Here is a 20,156-nt window from a genome sequence, read left to right as displayed (position 1 = left end):
TGGTCCACAGCCCGTCACCCGTCACCTCCGCCCGGAACGTCTGTGCACGTGCTGAGAGCCCCCTCCACGGACAGCCAGGTGGCCCTGCCGCCCCGGCTCCAGGGAGTTCTCACCCTTCTCACCCCGGGGCAAGAGGGCTGTTTTGGTTTGGTTCTTTTGGGAGGTGGGGCGGGGTGTACGTCTGGCTTTCTTTTGGTGGTCATGGCACTCATTTCCAACAGACTTATTTCGCGGGGCTGACGGACACGCTTGTGTCAGGACCCACGGACACACTCCGTTCCTGCATCTTGGGCTGTAGGGACAGCACCTGCTGGGCTCCACCTGCGGCTCAGGGCTCACTATCCGAGCCCGTCTGGTCTCTCCGCTAGAGGGAGCCGGGGAGGCGGGGCCCGGAGCTACTGCCCAGGCTCCCTGCTCAGGGACCATGGCCGGCGGTGGCGGCTTACCGTACAGGGCATTCTTCGAGGGCGAATACACAAAGGCCAAGGTGTAGAGGTAGAAGTTCAACAGGCCGTAGAAAGATAAGAATTCAGCTGGTGACACTGGTCAAGGGAAGCAGCAGAGCTGGGACACCGTCGATTTGGACACCTCAGCCGGCCCCTCCCCCAACCGTCAGTGACTGCTAAGCAGCAGCCAGGACCCCGGGGGCCACACCCACACATCAGGGCACCACAGGGCAGGCCCGCACCCTCTCCTCTGCATGGCAGCCTCTGGAGGTGGCAGGACCTGATGAGAGCACGTCACCGGCAAAGGGCAGGAAGGCCACAGCAATACGGGTGAGTCAAGAATAAAAGGAAGAGCTGCAACCAGACTCTCAAGCTAGTCCTTTTTAATCTTTTCCGGATTACACGCCCCTTTGAGAATCTGATAAAAGCTTTGTGTGAAATTCAGTCACAAAAACATGAAAAAGCATGCATTGATTCTAAGGATGTAAGTAAGAGAAGAGGCCCCACGGAAAGAACCCAAGACGTGAGGGATGAACCCCAAGGTTTCCCCTGATGGATGCCATCACTGAAAGCGGGAGTGGGAGGCACACACTTGACCCGATTATGCATCCAAAAGAGGAGTTTACTGCCAAGGCAACAGGGCCTCAGGGAATCGAAGGAGGTCCCACTGTTCACAAGCCCTCCCCAGAGACACAGGTGTCAACTGCAGCTGGACACATCTGGGAGTTGGTAAGGGATGCCATCTGGGGAGAGAGGACCCTCGAATCGGGCCTCGGCCTCTCCCCAGTGCCCTGCAGGGAGAGGTGGGCAGCCCTGGCCTGACCCAAGGCTTGGATGGTGAGTGGACCCGTTGCAGTCCCTGCCCCACAGAGAGAAGAGTGGGGCGTGGAGGGCGGGGGCAGGCGCTGGGGCCCCTGGGCCTCTTATTCACACGGATGGGGTGAGGCCCCCAGGCACGCCTCTTCCTGACTGTCACAGGCCTGCAACGCTGCCCACTCCACCGGGCTGTGTGCGTGACACCTGGCGTCTTCCCACGAAAGGATATAATTCTGGTAGTGAGTTGAGAGTTCAGCTACAAAATTGTCTTGTAAAACTTGTGCTCCAAACCTTAAATAAAGGATGACGATGCTGAAAGAGAAGGGGGGTGGACGGTACATAAAACATCCCAAGAAACAGCACTAGCTGCATGTGACTTGCCACATTCACTGTCTAATCATGACTTTATCTGCATGGAGACTCGTACACGTGCCCACAGCCCCTCCACTGGGCTCCTGGTCTCAGATCCAGGGACAAGGTCAGCCGAAGCCGACACAGACCTTGTTACAGCCTCGAATCCAGGTCCCCGGGCACGTGCTCCTCCGCTTCTCTTACTCAGTTTGTGCCTTCGGGACCGTCTCCTCCAACAGACCACCAGCCCCCGGGGGACAGTCTGCCCGTCCCTGTCCTCTTCCACCCGCCGGGCAGTGGTTCACATACCTATCTGACACCTGCCCACCAACGCACGTGCCGACAGAGGGTTCTGGTACTGGGGCGCCCACTTCCCCTCCCTGGGGTCCAATCTCCACTCCAGCCAGACAGGCTGTTTAATAAAATATGAACCAGGTCCCTTCACCTCCTGGCTTAAAACCGTGCGAAGGGTTCCCACCACTGAGAACAGAACCTCACCACGGCCTGCGAGGCGACCTGACCTCCCGGCGGCCACCCTCCCTCACGTCCTCACCCCCTGCGATGCCGCTGTCCCTGAGCCCAGGCTTCAGGGCCCTACTTCAGGCCCCAGGCCCCCTGCTCAGAGAGCCGTCCCCCACGAGCCCCATTAAAGCAGCCACGGCCCTCCTGCCATCGTCCATCCCTCTGCTTTCATTACGGCGTTCAGGCTATTTTTAAATTTTTTATCACTGCCCTCCTTCACTGGACTATAAACGCCATGACAGGGAGGAACCTGTCTGCCCAGGTACCAGTGGAGGCACTTCCTGGATATCTGCTGCACGAATGAATCCCCTTGAAACTCAGACGAAGGAAGATCACAAAAGCGTAACAACTTCTAGACAGACGTACAGAGGCCACCACAAGGAGACAACAGCTCCCAGCCCGTGGACTGGGGCAGCCTGAGGGCGAGGCTGTGCGAGGGGACGCGAGGGCTGCTGATGTGTCAAAGGAGAGGGTGTGCACGCAAGGCTGCACCAAGGGCTGCACAGAGACTGAGGAACAACACGTGAGCCTCTGTCTTCAGGTGAATTTAGATGCTGAATAAAACCAAGCTCGTTTTGAAGACCAGGCCAAGTTCACATGCTTTGGTGAGGGATGCACACAACTCCTGCAGGGGCGGGTGAGTGAACCCAGATGCCTCCAGGATCCCCCATCCAACAAGGCTGGGACCCCAGCGCAGTGGCGGAAAGCCAGCCACTCGGAGCCCGGAATGGCTCCCACCAGGGAAAGGGCTTGACGGCCACTTATTTACCATCCAAACAACCGAGAAAGAAATGCAGACAACTAGATGTTATTCCCCTTTGCGATTCTGATTTTAGGAGAAAGCGACAAACCAAAAACAAGCCAGCAATTATCTGGAATTCATTCAAAGACCCGGCTTTCTGCGCTCCCTCGGGCCGGCCCGCGGACCCGGGAGAGTCCTCGGCACCTGCTCTGCTGCATGGCATCTCCTGCCCGCTTCCCTTGGGCAGCAGCGTGTGTGCTTCAATGATGCCCACTTACAGCCCTGTCCTTGGGGCAGCTAAAGGACCCCAGGTGCCAAGCATGTCACCCAGGATTCTAACTCTCTGACTTGTCTCTACTGCGTCTGCTGCCTTACAGGGCACATGTCAGAGCAAGGGGGGAACTCGAGCAGTTCTGGGCCGCGGGCCTTCGCCGAGCTCCTCTCTCCCCTGGCGTGAACAACAGAACAGGCTCCCTCAGCCACCACACGCTCAGGGCCCTGCCGGGGGAGGAGGCCTCAGACCAGTGGATACGGCTGGCTAGAAGCACCCTAAAATTAACCCCATAACACGGGAGAAAGGATATTCATGACAGGAAAATAAAGACTCACATTTTGCTTCTGTTAAGAAATAAAGTCTTCTTACCTAATGATGAGCACTACAAAAGTCAACGCTGTCAAAAATTTCAACCTGAGATCTGAAAAAGAAGTAAATACTCCCTTCAAATCACCGAATTGGAATTAAATTCCACTAATCCCAGAGATCTTAAAAATAAAGACAAAAATAAAGCCAAACCTTCTGAACAAAACCCTCCTTCCCTCTGGACTTTAAACCTGTTAGTACCTGAAGCCCAGGAGAAATGCTGTGTCACCTCCCCTGAGGCCAGGAGGGTCTCCAGCGAGGCTGTGGCCACTATTATTTGCTTGTGACAGATTGGGGGAAAGGATCCTATGACATCAGGTGACTTGTCCCGATTCAAGGACGAGGAAAACCACCCCTGCCGCTTTGTAAGGTGCGATTCCAGAAGGATCCAGGCAGCTCCAACAGCCACATTGGCACCTGGGGCCCCAGCTGGCTTCCACCCCACAGGCCTCCCTCCAGCGTTGGCCCGAAGCACTGTCCAAATGGCCCAGAGTCACCCCTGCAGCCCTGGGCTCCCTGGGGCTGAAGGTGCTGCTCCAGCTCCTGGGTCTGCCCTCCGGGTCAGGCCGCCGTTCCCCCCAGCCCGTACCAACGCGGGCAGCCCTGCACCAGGGGGGTCTGAGACCAGCGCTTACCTACATAAGGCATGTGACGCAGCTCGGAGCAGGCCCGCACGATCAAGAACAAAAGGTATAAGATGTACATGGCAGCCACCACCATGAAGAAAACCTTCATTCCCTGGAGAGAAACCACATGGGCACTTGAATGACAACAGGGTCTCGTTGTTGCTTCTCCCTCCGACAACATGAGCAGGAAAGCCAGAGCTTTCTACGTGGGGCCCGGAGCCCTGAAGGCCACAGCCTAGAGCAGCACAAGAGCACGCTGCCACCGCTCTGACTGTCCTCATCCCGGCTCAACCTCTCGGCGAGCGCAGGTGGCCAGCTCACCCCAGGAGGACACCCCGGCCCCTGCTCATCAGACGAGCAAACGCCTCCATGACACACGGAAAGCTCCGAGCATGGGGCCTGGAACGTAGGAGGTGCTCAATAAACAGCAGTGGCTCCTACTTGTCTCTCCCGGGATGAGGGCCTGGCTCCCTGCCCTGCTTAGGAGGACAGTGCTATGTGTCCCAGAAAGCATCCAGGCCTCGATCTCAATTTTTCTGGACCTCGGTTTTCTTTTCTGTGAAATGAGGGGTTGAACTAGATCACCTAGAAGACAAGGGGTCTAAACCACACATGAACTTTCTATGGACCTTGCCACATAACCAGTTAGCAAGCTTGTATCAACAGCACAATTGAAGTTACAAAATTCAGCGACTTTTTAAGACAGCAGTTAAAAAAAAATTCCTCTGGCTTCATTAACAATCCTTACCTGAAAATTTCCTGTGTCAACTCGATACTGGTACATTGGATCATGTAATTCATTAACTCTAGAAATACGATGTTATATATATAAAAAAACATAGATTAGTAACTAGGTTACTTTTTATTTTATACTTTCTCTCACTTGGCTTTTTAAAAAACTTACTAACATAAACTACTTGCTGACCAACAGTAAAAGATTTTTAAAAAGTAATCCTCAATTTATGAGAAATCCCAAATTACCTGTTGAAAATGCACACAACACTACTCAACTTACTGTCCACAGTCATCAGTATTGTGAAGTACAGTATTTATCATTAAGAAAATCCCTATACTAGTTCTCTTTCCATTTTAAGAGCTGTTTTCCAGGCACCTTTTCAACGGCACATATGGGCACCAGGCAACAGATGAGCACACAAAGAAAGCAATAGAAGTAAATATAAACTTCTAGGAAGCGCATTTCAAAATGACACTGGGCTGCTGAGACGACAGGCGGGCGGGAAGAGGGAAGCGGAGATGTGAGCTGAGTCCTATCATTACTGTGCCAGGTGCCAACATCATACCCCTGAGATGGGACTAGTTTCTGCAGAAAACCCTATTTGGGTGAATCAGGTTGTTACTATGTTAGGCTTCTGCGGTGGTGCCATTTTACAGATGGACAAAAATACTAAAGATCAACCCTGGGAGCTGGTGTAAGGATGGGGAGGTTTAAAGACACAAGCCAAAGGAGGAACTTAAAACATCTAGGGACACTGGCGAACCAGGAGCTGACCTGAGCGTCATTCCTACAAATGAAGTCTCTGCCTCTCCGAAGGAGAAATCTGAAAAGACGTGGTCTTTTTCGTTTTCCACCTTAGACTAGAAGAATCGTGTACATCTCTACATGCCATTCAAGCAGAAATGAACCCTCAGTTTAAGTCACACTACCAAGTCATGAAACACTGGGTGACAGATTCCCTTCTGGATGAGTTCACAAAACAGAGTCAACTCTGGGTCTGTCCACCTTGTTAAATTAAATGCTTTCCAAGACTGAAGTTTCACACATAATAAAATTACTCACGTCTGCCATATTCCGAGGGTAACACAGGCCAACCACAATAGTCCAACAATGAAGAATTTGGGCAAATAGAAAGTCAAGCACTTCCTTTCTCCCTTAAAAAAAAAAAAGAAAGAAAAAGAAATAGAGAAGTTAGTAATTCTAGCAAACTATTACCCCCTCACAGACCACAACGGATCACAGATACTCCCATCATTTCCACACAGCACACACTCTTCTGCTGACTATGAGGCTGAAGACAGATTCCCAAGGACAAGTTCACCCTGAGGTTATCACCAGAGTCTGGAACAGAAGGACTGAGTCCCCCACTCCCTCCGGGAGCGCCGACGGCTCACCTGCACCCGGATCCCATGGTACACACACAGCCAGAAGAGCAGCAGGGCGCACAGGAACACAGACTGGAAGAGGTCGTCCAGCATCCCCGGGAACCAGCTGTTCACCAGGAAGGAGAGGGGGAAGAACGGGTCTGGAAGGCAAAAGGCAGACAGGCCTGGGGAAGGCAGACTTGCCAGCACCCGCAGGGCACCCCGTCCCCGTGCGAGGGCAGAACTCATGAGCGCTCTCCCCCCGGCCAGAGCCACGGGGAAGGTAGCGAACTAAAGGCTGTCTTGTTCTTCAAAAAACTGAAAAGCCAGAGAACAGATTGCTCCGGGAATGAGTACTGAGTGTCGCCTGCTCGTGCCAGCCGCTCCTCCCCGCGGGCCTGGGAGGCCCGGCGCTGCAGCTCTGGAAGCAGGTGCTTTCTGGAGCAGGGCACGAGAAGCAGACAGCCCTGCTGCCGCCCTCAGCCGAGGCCCAAGACGGCGTCTGCGGCCCTTCCGGGTTTTAACCTCCAGGCAGGGGGAAAGCTGCAGACACCCGCCGCATCCTGGAGCCATGTCCCTCGGGCCGCACGGGGCTACCACCTGCTCCTTCAGGGGCCCCCAGGCCACCTCCAGGACGCCTTTCAGCTTTCAACGTTAAAGGGGAAAGCGCCGAAGTAAAAATGGCACCTACCGTTGTAAAGCAGCAGCAGAGGCAGGAGAATGGACATCCACTTCTGCTCGATGCCCCAGTCTCGCATGGAAAACTTCCGGAGGGAGTGAGCAAACAGGCCCTGCGAGCCAGACCAGGCGCCCCGTCACCGTCTTCGCCCACCCCGCTGAGCGTCACCTTACGTCTGTCTTCCTAAATCAAAGGTCTCAGTGCCAGCCAAACCCCTTGCTGAACCGACCCTGAGACCATCAGTGACAACTGGGAGAAGACGGTGAATTGCTGCAAAGGAGCCTCGATAAGACGGTCACGGCTGTTCTCACAGGGGCAGGAGGTGACGAGGAATGTAACGGCCATAACCCCCCTGGCCCCCCAGCCTCCTCCTGGGCAGGCTGTTTCTACCAGGCCGGCTCCCAGTGAGCCGCAGGGAAGGACCTCCCCGGGCACAGGCCACAGGCTCCCAGAGGTGCGACTTCCACAGATGACACCAGCTTCTAGGGAGGCACCAGGGCTCCCAGAGGAAAAGCCAAGGAATGAGGCATATATATAACCACGGTCAGACGATGTGCTTCTTTTCAAACACCTCCCTGAGGGGGCAGTGGCCCGTGGGAGAGGTTTCTTTAAACTCTAAAACATCATACAATTTGTGATGTTTAAGCCTGGAGTCGTTTTGTTTTTTTCTGCAGTCTAACATAAGCCAATACTTTCCTAAGCAATTTGGACTTCCTGATGGACCATTTCCCCCAGTCTATCTGTCAGAATCAGGCCCATTTCTCTTGTTTGAGAACATGGGGCCCTGGGTACCAGTTCTCTGGGCCCCTGAGTACGGCAGCAGAATCCCAGGCAACAGAAATCCTTCAAGGAACAGCAAGGATTTCTGAACAAATATAAACAGCGGTTTTCCGCTTTCCTTTAGTGAGTTCACCAGGGGAGGCCCTGGCCATCCCAGCTCTCAGGGTACTCTGTGGCCGTGTCCTGCCTTCCAGCCACACCCAGATCACCACCGTCTGGCACTTTCCTCACACGTCCCGTGAGCCTGTGTCCTTCTGTATACAGTTAGTCTGCGAAGCAACAAGTTCCTTGGGTGGCAACTGGAGCGGCCACCACTGCTAAGAATGGACGTCCTAAACGTCACACCCTCCGCATCAGCACAGGGCAGGCAGCTGACGGGGGCAGGATACCACCCTCCAGGCACACTTCCTTTTCCTGCAATTTATAACTTCCCACCTTCACTGGCTGGGCCTCTGTGGGGACTGCCTGTACTCCGTGGGTTATCACCCCCCAAAGACACGGTGCACTGGTGGACAGAGACCTCGGATCCCAAGTGAGCCGAAAGCCTGCACGTCCAAAGCTCCTCATCTGCACTCTCCTGAAAAAGCCCAGAGACTGAAAGTTCCGGTCCACTTTTCCAAATGTAAAAACCCAAGAACGTGCTGTATCTGCACTCAGAGAAGGTCATTCAAATGAGGCAGAATCTCTCCACACAGGTTACATGGCACTTCTCACTGCACACCGATAAGAATTCACTTAGAAGCCAGCGACCTGTAATTACTGTGACACTACGCAGTGCTTACTTACTAAAGATACCACAGCGTTCCTGCAGCACGGCACCCCAGCAGAAATACAGAATATTTAGTCCCAGCAGGTCGGCCCACTGGATGGAGTGTCTCAGAGTTCAGGTAAATCTCCCGCACTCTAACAACCATAATTTATGAACTATCTTTGCCCTTGTTTGGATTCTGACGTAATCTGTTAGGTGAATGGTACTTACAGTGACAATGAAGGTGAGCACCACAAAGACGAATCGGAACCAAATTTCCAAGTGGGAAAATGCAGGGTCGTAAGTCTTCCACTAAAATGGAAAGCAGGAAAGCAATTTGAAAAAAAATGCATCTGAAAGGAAGCACACCACATTATTTATTTATTTTTTATGTGGTGTGCCCATACAATGGAATACTATTTTTTTTTTAATGTCTTCTATTTATTTATTTATTTTTGGCTGTGTTGGGTCTTCGTTGCTGCACGCGGGCTTTCTCTAGTTGCAGTGAGCGGGAGCTACTCTTTGTTGAGGTGCGCGGGCTTCTCATTGCGGTGGCTTCTCTTGTTGCGGAGCACGGGCTCTAGGCGCGTGGGCTTCAGTAGTTGTGGCGCTCGGGCTTAGTTGCTCCGCGGCATGTGGGTCTTCCTGGACCAGGGCTCGAACCCCTGTCCCCTGCACTGGCAGGCGGATTCTTAACCACTGCACCACCAGGGAAGTCCCCACCACATTATTAATAATAGTTATCTCTAAATGTGAGACTACAGGTAGTTTACAATGTTCTCTTACACTTTCTTACACGTTCTAAAACTTTAACACTTAGTACATTTTATTTTTATATTAAAGAATACACACCTTGTACCAAGAGTTGAAAATAGCTTTAAATGGGGGCACACTAATGATGAATCTGGCAGGTAAATTATTCTAGAATAATAGTAATAGCACTTGGCTTTTAAATCTCATATCAAAGATCAATGCTGTCAATCTCTTTAATTAGAAAAAGCCATGCTTTCCATTAAAAGAAACAGATTTTTTTTTTTTTTTTTTTTTTTTTTTGTGGTACGCGGGCCTCTCGCTGTTGTGGCCTCTCCCGTTGCGGAGCACAGGCTCCGGACGCGCAGGCTCAGCGGCCATGGCTCACGGGCCCAGCCGCTCCGCGGCACGTGGGATCCTCCCGGACCGGGGCACGAACCCGTGTCCCCTGCATCGGCAGGCGGACTCCCAACCACTGCGCCACCAGGGGAGCCCAAAGAAACAGGTTTTTAAACGATACAAACATGTAAGTATGATGTTCTAAGAAAGACTGAGTGACATGTGCAGATATGAATCGGAGACAAAAAGCAATACTGAGGAATTACTGTTGTCGGTTCTTGTGCTGAGTAGTCTCACTCATATCAAGGGCATGGCTAACAGAGCAAGGGTGAGGCCCCACGTGCTGACAGTAGGTGGAAGGCAGCCCGTCCCACCTCGGTTACCAGCCAGATTCATCACCAGACCCCAGGATTCAGCACTGCACTGGGCTAGGGAGCCCCATCATTTTAATGCACTGAATTAAAATCATCTGAGCAATTTAAAAATTGTCACAGATAAAGCAACAGATAGAGTTAAAGACACCAGATTCACCTTATTTGCCTCAAACATTAAATGTATACACACACACACACACACACACACAAAGACACTGGACACGAGGCAATGAAGGGCCGTAAGCTCTAGCTGATGGGGGACAGACAGGTGCACCCTCTGGTCACCCCAAGCCCTGGGGGAACCCGAGCAGAGCCCAGTGGTCTCTGAGTCGCAAACACACCGCTGTGAGTGCAGGGACACAGCTCACCGGCTGTGGCTCACAGGACACAGCACTAACAGAGGTACAGAGCGAGCTCCGGCCATCTGCTGAAGGTCACCCTCCCCACGTCTTCACCTGAATACTGATCCGCGCATGAGAGTGGGTAAACCACCCAAGGCCAGGGAAAACCCCTAAAAGGATCACTAGCGCTCACAGACAGCCAGTAACAGTAAGGAAAATGCACAATCAGAGGGATACTGTAGAGCGCACTCCAAGCACTTTTATCTCAGTGGTGGGGAAAAATTAGCCTTAGACTTGGTCCCACCTAGCAAAGTTTAACATCAAGGCCTGAAAAGCACAAACTGTTTCCAAGTAACATTACCACATCGTAGAACAGAGCTCAAGGATATTTATCAGAACACAAAACTCTAGCAATCAATAATGTCTGACATTAAATCAAAAATACCAGATGTGTAAGAAAAGCAAGAAAATATGAAACATGATGAGAAAAAACTAATCAATCAAAACTGACCCAGAAATCGCAGACGGACAGAATTAGTAGATATAAGGACATCAAGAAGCTAGAGGAGAGTCTGCATACGTGAAGCGGAGACCTGGAGGGTGATCAACAGCAGAGTAGACATCACTGCGGGTATAAACATGAAGACAGCAAAAGAATCCATTTAAAATGCAACAGAGAGAAAAATGAACAGAGCATCAGGAAGCTGGAAGACAACTTCAGGTGGCCTAGTAGATGTATATTTAGAGTCCTCAAATTTCTATTGGCGGGAAGGAGGCAGGAGGATAGAAAAAACATTTGTAGAAATATCGGCCAAATTTTTCCCAAATTTGTTGAAAATTATAAACTCACAAATCCAGGAGGCTCAATGTACCCTAAGTACAAGAAATACGAAGAAAAGTATACCAAGGAACCCCACAATCAAACTGCTTAAATAAGTAAAAGAAAAATCCTAAAAGTGGCGGGAGGGGGCTGGAGGGGAGGAGAACTGTTACAGAGGACAAAGATAGGATGATAGATTTCTTGTCAAAAAATGCAAACCAGAAGACCAATGTTTTCAAAGTACTGTAAATCAAAACCACAATGCAATACCACTACATACCTATTAGAGCGGCCAAAACTAAGAAGACTGCCCTACCGCGTGTTGACGAGATGAGGATGTGAAGCAGCTGGGACCCTCACACACCGCTGACAGGAATGTGAGACAATACAGCCACTCTGAACCCCGTCTGTCAATGTCCCAAACAGTTAAACAGACGCCTGACACATGACTCAGCATCCCATTCCTAGGTATTTACCCAAGGGTAGTGAAAGCACATATGTCCATATAAAGGTTTGTACGCAGAAGTTCACAGCAGTGTTATTTATAACAGCCCCAAACTGGAAACAATCGAAATATCCATGAGCCGGTGAGGGGATAAACTAACTGTGCTGTATCCACACAGGGAGTGTCACGCAGCAACACAAAGGAATGAACTACTGATACACCAACATCATTCATCAGTCTCAAAGTAATTATACTGAGTGCACGAACCCAAACATACTGTATGATTCCATTTACATAAAATTCTAAAAAATACAAACAAATCTGTAATGCAAGCAGAACTATTAACAATTGATGTTAATGGGAAAGTGGAAATCACAGTAATTAAGATCATACGGGGCTTCCCTGGTGGCGCAGTGGTTGAGAGTCCGCCTGCCGATGCAGGGGACACGGGTTCGTGCCCCGGTCTGGGAAGATCCCACATGCCGCGGAGTGGCTGGGCCCATGAGCCATGGCCGTCGAACCTGCGCGTCCAGAGCCTGTGCTCCGCAACGGGAGAGGCTGCAACAGTGAGAGGTCCGCGTACCGCAAAAAAACCCACAAAAAACCCCCCCAAAAAAACCAAAGCTCTGGCTGCTGGCATCACTCAAGGAGAGCTGCTCTGATGGCAGCTTCCTTGTTGAGCCCGAAGGTGAGATCAGAGGGCCTGCCTTCCACCAGCAAGGGCGGGATGACGTGAACCAGGTTTATCTGAAACATGTATCAAATTATTTAGGAATAAGTTTAAGAGGAAATGTAAACAGATACAAAAGATGGAAGGAGAGAACCACAATCAAAAACACAACAGTGGCCCCAGCCCACATAACAGGGCTGGGGGGAGGTAAACCCCGTGGGGGAAAACTGCTGAGCACTTTAGATAAAGGGCTTGTAGGGGATGACGTTCCTATAAAGACGACAGAAAGGAGAGATCCCTCGCTGGGAGAACGTGGTGCTCTTTTCTTTCCGCATTCTCCAATCAGAAGGATGCGAAATAGCAAAGTCTAAAGCACAGATGTTATCACAAGATGAGTCTAAAGAGTGCCTGAGCTCACGGCATCTGTCTGAGGCCCCATCTGGGCTCAACCTCTGCATCGCGACGCTGAGGATACAGGCAGACGCTAATCAGATCTTCTGAAGACGAAGTTTGAGGAAACCATTCGCACAACAAGGAACAGAACCCAGATTCAAACTCAGAGATCGGGAGAGACTGGGGAAGAAGCTAAAAGCATTGAGAAGAAATTCAGGAGCAGAGTGTAACGTCTGAGTAGCGTCTGAACTGTGAGAAGCCCACCACAGGAGCCAGGAATGAAGGAGACTAGGCTGAACAGCAGAATAAGTCCGCGGGGTCCGACAGGTGACGCAGCTTCTAGAGGAGCTGGCACCTGGGGGGCCACCTGCTCCCTCCCCAGCGGGGCACCCCTCTCGGCCAGGCTGACTCGGGGCCATGGGGAGGAAACCTGGAGTCTGAGGGGTCCAGAAGTCACACCCCCGGGGCTTTGTGAAGGAAAGGAAAAACCTCAGAGACAGCCATCTTCAAACACCTGCGGAGCGGATCAGGCAGATAAAGAATAAACAAACTCGCTTTGGGTAGTCTAGAGACAGGACATGAAGAAAAGTAGCAAGACTGTAACATCGGCTACCATTTGTCAAGCACACACAACGAGCAGGCGCTGGGCACGACCCCAAGCCCAGCCGACCTCCAGAGGCCCCCCAGGAAACAGAGAAAATCACAGAGGTGGGAGTGCCCGTAAGGGTGCAGGAGGGCTCCCACACCCCACAACCTCTCAGCAAAGGGGACCCCTTTGTCCAAATAAAAATCTGTGTATAAATGTTCATAGCAGCGTTACTCACAATAGCCAAAAAATGGAAACAACCCAAATGCCCATCCACTGATGAATGGATACACAAAAGGTAGCACACACGTACAATGAAATATTATTTGGCACAAGAGGGATGAAGTGCCATTACCAGCAAAGCACAGATCAACTGTGAAAACACTGTTTAGTGAAAGAAGTCATTCACAAAAGAGCACAAAGTATATGATTCCATTCATATGAAATGTCCACTACAGGCAAATCCATACAGAGAGAAAGCAGATTAGTGACTGCCAGGGGCTGGGGGAGGGAGAAATGAGAAGCGACGACTAACAGACTTCTTTTATGGCATGTGAATTACATCTCAAAAAAGCATAGTTTAAAAAAGGAACCCACTGGCACCTCCCTTTAATAGTCACAGCTGTATGAGGTAGCTATTTTATGATAAGGAAACAGAGGCACAACAGTGTCAAACTGTAAATGGTGGTGCTGGGATCTGAACCCAGCTCTTCTGGCTGATCTAACACCCGTGTCCCTAGTCACCCTGATGATTATTCTGACTTCCAACAAGCGGCGGGAACAAGGAGGCTGATTTCAGCCGGACACGAGACAGGAAAGTCTAACCATCAGAGCTGCATGACTGGGGGCAGACAGGCACAGGAGAGCAGGGACCCTTCACCAAGAGGTCCGGCAGGGTCTGAAGACCACTCACAGGCCTGGAGAAGGGGGTCCGGCCTTCCTTGGAGGGTACACCTGGCAACTTCTCCATTACCTCCCAGCTGGAAGGCTACTCTCTCTGCTAAACCTCAGAACGCCATGGTTTTCCAATTCCATGCTGTTTCTTTAAGCAACTGTGGTCCCACATACGTAAGAAACTGTGGTTTTTCCACAGTTTTTAGACTGTACATGTCTTCCACTGTCCAAAATAACATGATTTCGATGCTGTGATTTATTTGAGTCATTCCACAAAGAATGGAAGCTAAACAAGTGAGCCACGGAAACGCTGTGGTCAGCTGGTATACTTACGGTGAAGTTCATTTCCTTGATGCGTTCCTTCAGGTGTTTGAATCCCACAGTCACTGTATATTGAGTGTAATTCAAGTAGCTGAGGTGAGCCACGATAATTTCTGCACATTTCTGCAAATGCACAAGGAAGATCTGTGTCTTTAAAAGGCAAGCAAGACTCACTCGTGAACCAACTGACCCACGAAGTAACACATTCCAACAACAGATGAACCAAGAGATCATCTCCAGGGAACTTGCCAGAAGCTCAGAAAAATTCAGATGCCAGCCAAAACCAGTTCTTAGAAAGAAAGAACCAAATGGATATATTTAGAAACAAATAATACATGGTTTACAGTCATTAGAACCTTTCTACTTCATACAATTCAAAATAATATGTCACCTAGAGAACAGACTTGTGGTTGCCAAGGGGGAGGGGAAATGGGGGAGGGAGGGATTGGGATCAGCAGATGCAAACTATTACATACAGAATGGATAAACAACAAGGTCTTCCTGTAGAGCACAGGGAACTCTATTCAATATCCTGTGATAAACCATACTGGAAAAGAACATAAAAAAGAATGTATATATGTATAACTGAATCACTTTGCTGTACAGCAGAAATTAACACGATATTATAAATCAACTATATTTCAATAAAATAAATTTTAAAACTAATAATGTCACCTGCATAAAAAAGTAAGTTAATGCAACACAAACCTGACGCTTCCACAAATACACTAGTGCAGGAGGCATGTCAGCTAAGACACAACAGAACAGACCCCTCGGCCTAACTTTCCTCCTCGGCCCACTTCTGCAACTGCTATAACGATGCACAGAGTGGACTACGTATTTTTTTTCCTCCACTTGCCTGTCGTTCCCATGCAGAGTCCCCTGCGATCTCTTGAAGTGTGTGGTGTGTGTGCCCACTGGCCGGCTGAGCCCCTTGCTTTCATCCTTCAGAATTAAGAATCGGGTCTGCTCAGGTCTCCTCTATTTCAGAGAGGTGAGGGGAAGGAAACCCACCCTCCAGGGGCGAATGTAGGTGTGGACTCAGTGGCCGGGCCAGCATGCCCCTCAGGCCCCGACAGAAGGCCCCTTCCTGTGCCACGAGGAACCTGGCCACAGCCCAGAACAAGCAGGCCATCCCGTGGCACCTGTTGGAGCCTGGGGTCTGAAATGGGCAGTCACCCTGCCGTTGAGCAAAGGCTTTCCAAGCCAGGACTGCCTGAGGTCGGGTAGGAAAACAGACCTGAGTGCCACGTAAGAAGGCTTAAGAAGACAGGAAGGCAGTGGGCGGGGAGCGGGAGCTGATGCAGGGGATGGGAAAGAAGGCAGAGGAAAGGCGAGAGCACAGCGGGGGGCTGGCAGGCCTCCTGGCCCAGCCTGCGCGGGACGGAGAAGCCACTGCTGCTGCAGTGGTCCCTTCAGACCTCACACCTGCCGTCCCTCCTGTCTGTTCAGTACAGTGGGGGTGCCTGGACCCTCACGCCTGCACGAGCAGCGCGAGCTCTCACCTTCCTAACCCACCTCCATCCTCACCACTCTCCGCCAACTACAGGGGAGGCGTGACCCCCCGCTTTACAGACGAGGAAAATACAGTTTAGAAACTGGCACAGCCCCGTGCACACGGGCAATGAACGGAGGACGCGGGAGAGTCGGGTCACTTCTGCTGCTTCCCCGGGCTCCGCTGCCCAGGTCCACCCAACGAGCCAGGCAGAGCCGCGGTGCAGGGTGCAAGCAGATGCTGCCGCGACTGTGCTGGGCGCACCGTCAGCTCAGCCTTCCTGCAGCCCAGGCCCCTCGGGCGACGGTTCGGACCCATCTCAGAACCTCCTAGCCGACGTCGACACAGAGGGGCGAGAGCCAGCGGCCAGCCTCTGAACAGGAACCCTCCCTCTCCGAATTCTTTCTCACCAGGAAGAACTGTCCAGTATCTGTTACTAACCAGGCGCTGTGCGTGGGTGTTAAGGGCACACAGGCTTCGGAATAAAAGAGCCTGGACTGAGGCGGCCTGGTCCCGTCCCTCACGATCTGTGTTATCTTGGGCAAGTGCCTTGACCTCTCTAAGCCTCAGTATCTTCGTCTATGAAATGGGGCTCTAACAACAGTTCCTGCTCGTGGGCCTGCTCTGGGGACGGAATGAGACCATGTATGGACAGTACCCGCCACGAGGCCATTTCCTAATCCTATAACCAAACACAATCCCTTTGGATGCTCCCACGCATGCACAACCCGTTAGGTCCCAACGGGGCCTCCTTGCTACAGCAGGATCTGGTTCCGACTCTTGGGGTTCTGACGGAATACGGCATCAACAAAACCTAGAGTGAGGGCTCCTTTCCCTCTGTGGACCATGGGTCTCCTAGCCCAGAGCCACATGCTGCACCCTGGAGTAGACGCTCAAAAAAGGAGGCCACTCTTCCCAAGAGGCCTGGGTCCCAGCACCCCGAATGGATCAGGGAGTTCATCCCACAGCTGGAAATAAACCAAGGCCCCAGCAATCAAGAAAGACCACAGGACAGTGGCAGGCCACCCTCCTGTGAGACAGGCAGCCAGTCAAGTCATCTGTGGATGCACCAGGCAGTAGGCTACACTGACAGTAAAAACAGGCACCAGGGTGTGTGTATGTGTATACTGTGTGCATGTGTGCGTGTACGTTTCTAAGAATTTATAAGGTATCAGTGTATACAGTTAGATGGGTTTTCCATGCCATCATTGGTATGACTCCGTTTTTTTTACCTAAGAGAGCAGCAAGATGACTCACCACGGACCAGTCAAATGCACTCACCCCTGCACATGTGAGGGTCCTCGTCCGATTGTGAACTTTATTATGAATGAACATGGTGGTCCCGTCCTGAGCTACACCATCAACCTTAACAGTCATAGTGAAGTTTGTCTGAATAGCTGTTTCTACAAAAGAAAGAAATCCAGTGTTAAGAGACCACGAGAGGCCGTCACACCTGCAGAAGTGCCTGCCTGGCTGTGTGTCGGCCCGGGAAGGTTCTGTGACGCATCAACCTCCACGCATCTGCCAAGCTCACACTTGCCAGCCAAGCCCAGCCCTTCCATGAACTTGTTTCTCACCCACCCCCAAGTTTCATTTCACAAAAGGGCAAATATTTCATGGCTAATAAAGTTTTATTTTTTAATTTCCCATATAAATTTTAATTTCACTTCATACCAAAATAAAAACAGGTTTCTTATTTTTTCTGATTATATAATTCATTGTTTTTCTGATTATATGCTCATTGCTTAAAAACATCAAAGACCAAAAATACAAAGATGGTGTTAAACATGTATAATCCCACAACCAGAGAAACTATAATTTCATGTTTGTGTCCATCCTTCCAGACTGTTTTCTAGACACACAAATATATACTGATATCAAATTTATTTATGCTTTTTAAAATGTTACAAAAAGAGGTTAATTTTTTTGTAATATGCATTTTTTTTCACTTAATTTACTGCAGTCGTTGGGTTATCTTTTCTAATTCTTTCAACCGAAGTGCTTCCTCTAAATCACAGTATATAGAAAACGATGTGGAGCATCTTCTCGGTTCTCAGGGAGGGTGCCTGACAGGGTCGCCCTAGGTGGATAGAGCAAGGTCATTATCAACTGTCAGTGCTCTGGGCAGGGGTTCTCAGCCTCAGCACCATGGCTATTTTGCGGTCAGATACTTCTTTACTGTGAGGAATCTGTCCTGTCATTGTAGCATGTGTAGCAGCATCCCTAGCCTCCACCCACTGGATACTGACAGCACTCCCTGCTCCCCAGTTGTGACAGCCATGTCACAAGGTCTCCAGACACTGCCAACTGTCCCTGAGGGACAGAACCATTGCCTTAGGACACCAGGACTTAATTCTCTCCCAGAAGCCCACTGGAAAAGGCTGCTGCTGCAGCACCCACACTGTGCAGCCACGGAGCTAGGCTTCACCGGTATCCTGGAGGATGACCGGTATCCCAGAGGATGACCGGTATCCCGGAGGATGACCGGTATCCCGGAGAATGTCCGGTATCCCGGAGGATGACCGGTATCCCGGAGGATGTCCGGTATCCCTGAGGGCCGACGGGAGCTCCCTGAGCCGTGACGGGTACTCCCCGAGCGCTGCAACGTGACTCTCCTTGGAGGACATGTAAGGGGCTCCCAACTTGCTGGTATTGAAAAGAATAATCACCACGTTATAATCCATCTTTGAGCACTTGTTGAAAGATTTTAAAGCTCTTTAAACCTTTCAAATACGGTGCTCTGTACAAATAAAAGTCATTCTAAAATGTCAGGCTTCATACCTTTTGAATGCTCCAACTCGACAACACATGTCAGCCATAGTTGCTGATTATATGTAGACAGTGGGTTTGAAAGTATTTGAACTGGCTTTAGCTGAGGCAAAAAGAAAAAAAAGTTTAAAAATCCATGTGATCTCTTCAGTTGAGTCTACCCAATGTCTCACCTTAACATACAAAATCTACATTTACGAAAAAGGTTGGAGTGTTAGCTCTGAAACAGAAACATGTAGTTTTCCTTTAGTCAATATAAATAAAATTCTGCCTTTCAAAAAAATAAAGGACTAACTTTCTGCTGCAATTCACTTGTCTCTCATGAAAACTTCTAAAGCAGGCAGTCTCCACTACCTATAGCCTTGGGACAATATACCTACTTAAATACCAAGAAAAAGCCATCTTGGAGAAAAGAATTGAAGTGCATAAGATGATACATATAATAAGATAATAAAGGACGCCAACAAATATTTTCATATTCACAAGAATCATTTTTTTTAGTAACAATATGCCAGACATGTCACTGATATCTGTCATTTTCAGCTTTAATGGCCCTAGAGAGAAAAATTAGAGGGGGACCACACTGTCAGTGACGTTTCTGCAGTGTCTGCTGAAAAACACAATACTGGTGCCTAACAGCAAGTGACACAGAAGAAGTTGCCTGAGGAGCCCGATCCTAGCTCCAAAGACAAGCATTATTTGAACGTAAATGGGTAGTTTTTGTGTTTTAATGCTTCTGGCAGACCTCAGTGAAACTCCCTGTGCCCGGAGACTTGCCCCAAATCCACCAAAACAATGAAACCAACTGGAGGATGATCTATAACCTTTCAGAAGTGAGGACCATCTTTTGGAAGCGAGTCAGTTCCGGGGGACGGCTGCTATTTTCAGTGTCAAAAAAGGACTTACCTCCTGAGATGGAAATTTTAAAAGACCAAACTATGGTCAGGAAACCCTATGGCAGCACCTCTTCAAACAGATCCTCAATCTGAGAGTTAAGGAAAATAAAGAAATGCCAAAAAAAAAAAAAAAAAAGGGATGATAGGCCAAACAAGGGCCCAAAAGGTAAGTTTTCAGACATTTTTCTCCTTTTGCTTTTTTGAGAATTGGCGGTGGAAACCTAGCAGGGAGCTGGGAGAACGAAGACGGGGGTGGGGTGGGGGGAGGTACTGGGTCAAATAATCAGATTTAAGCGCACACCTTACAAGGCAGTGAGAATGTGGGATGACTGCTTTCAGTTTATAGATGAAGATACTTCGATATCAGAAAAAGAAAAGGCTTAGTTGTTTGGGCTCTCACAAAAGTTAGCATTTATTAAAGAAAACCAAAATTTTCCAATTGGAAGGACCTCTGTTTTTCTCTAAAGATGGTGAAGAATCAAGACACATTTTATTTTTTAAAAAAGAAAAGAAACAGGATTTTTCATTTAAACTGAGTTCATGCAAGAAATACCAAACAATCATTAGAAAAAAACTGTTACCGTTAGAAACCTGACAAAAAGACCACTTCTTA

General features: G+C 49.9%; 1 protein-coding gene across 6 annotated transcripts in view; it reads right to left on the bottom strand.

The window, feature by feature from the left end:
• Positions 1 to 20,156, bottom strand: part of TMEM181 (transmembrane protein 181) — a 48,312-nt gene that overhangs the window by 4,255 nt on the left and 23,901 nt on the right. For all 6 annotated transcript variants that reach the window (XM_081250714.1, XM_081250715.1, XM_081250713.1 and 3 more), the window contains 12 exons: positions 18,660 to 18,750; positions 17,160 to 17,281; positions 14,396 to 14,506; positions 8,682 to 8,762; positions 6,935 to 7,034; positions 6,274 to 6,404; positions 5,942 to 6,033; positions 4,892 to 4,949; positions 4,153 to 4,255; positions 3,521 to 3,572; positions 1,492 to 1,574; positions 447 to 536 (listed from right to left, as the gene is read on the bottom strand). In XM_081250714.1, the coding sequence (XP_081106840.1) occupies positions 447 to 536; positions 1,492 to 1,574; positions 3,521 to 3,572; positions 4,153 to 4,255; positions 4,892 to 4,949; positions 5,942 to 6,033; positions 6,274 to 6,404; positions 6,935 to 7,034; positions 8,682 to 8,762; positions 14,396 to 14,506; positions 17,160 to 17,281; positions 18,660 to 18,750 (1,114 nt within the window). The remainder of the gene's footprint in view (positions 1 to 446; positions 537 to 1,491; positions 1,575 to 3,520; positions 3,573 to 4,152; positions 4,256 to 4,891; positions 4,950 to 5,941; positions 6,034 to 6,273; positions 6,405 to 6,934; positions 7,035 to 8,681; positions 8,763 to 14,395; positions 14,507 to 17,159; positions 17,282 to 18,659; positions 18,751 to 20,156) is intronic.

This window comes from Mesoplodon bidens, assembly GCF_964165515.1.
Source record: "Mesoplodon bidens genome assembly, chromosome: 12".
Taxonomy (NCBI): domain Eukaryota; kingdom Metazoa; phylum Chordata; class Mammalia; order Artiodactyla; family Ziphiidae; genus Mesoplodon; species Mesoplodon bidens.
The sequence above is the reverse complement of the archived record's forward strand: the minus strand, read 5'-3'. Positions and strand labels throughout refer to the sequence as shown.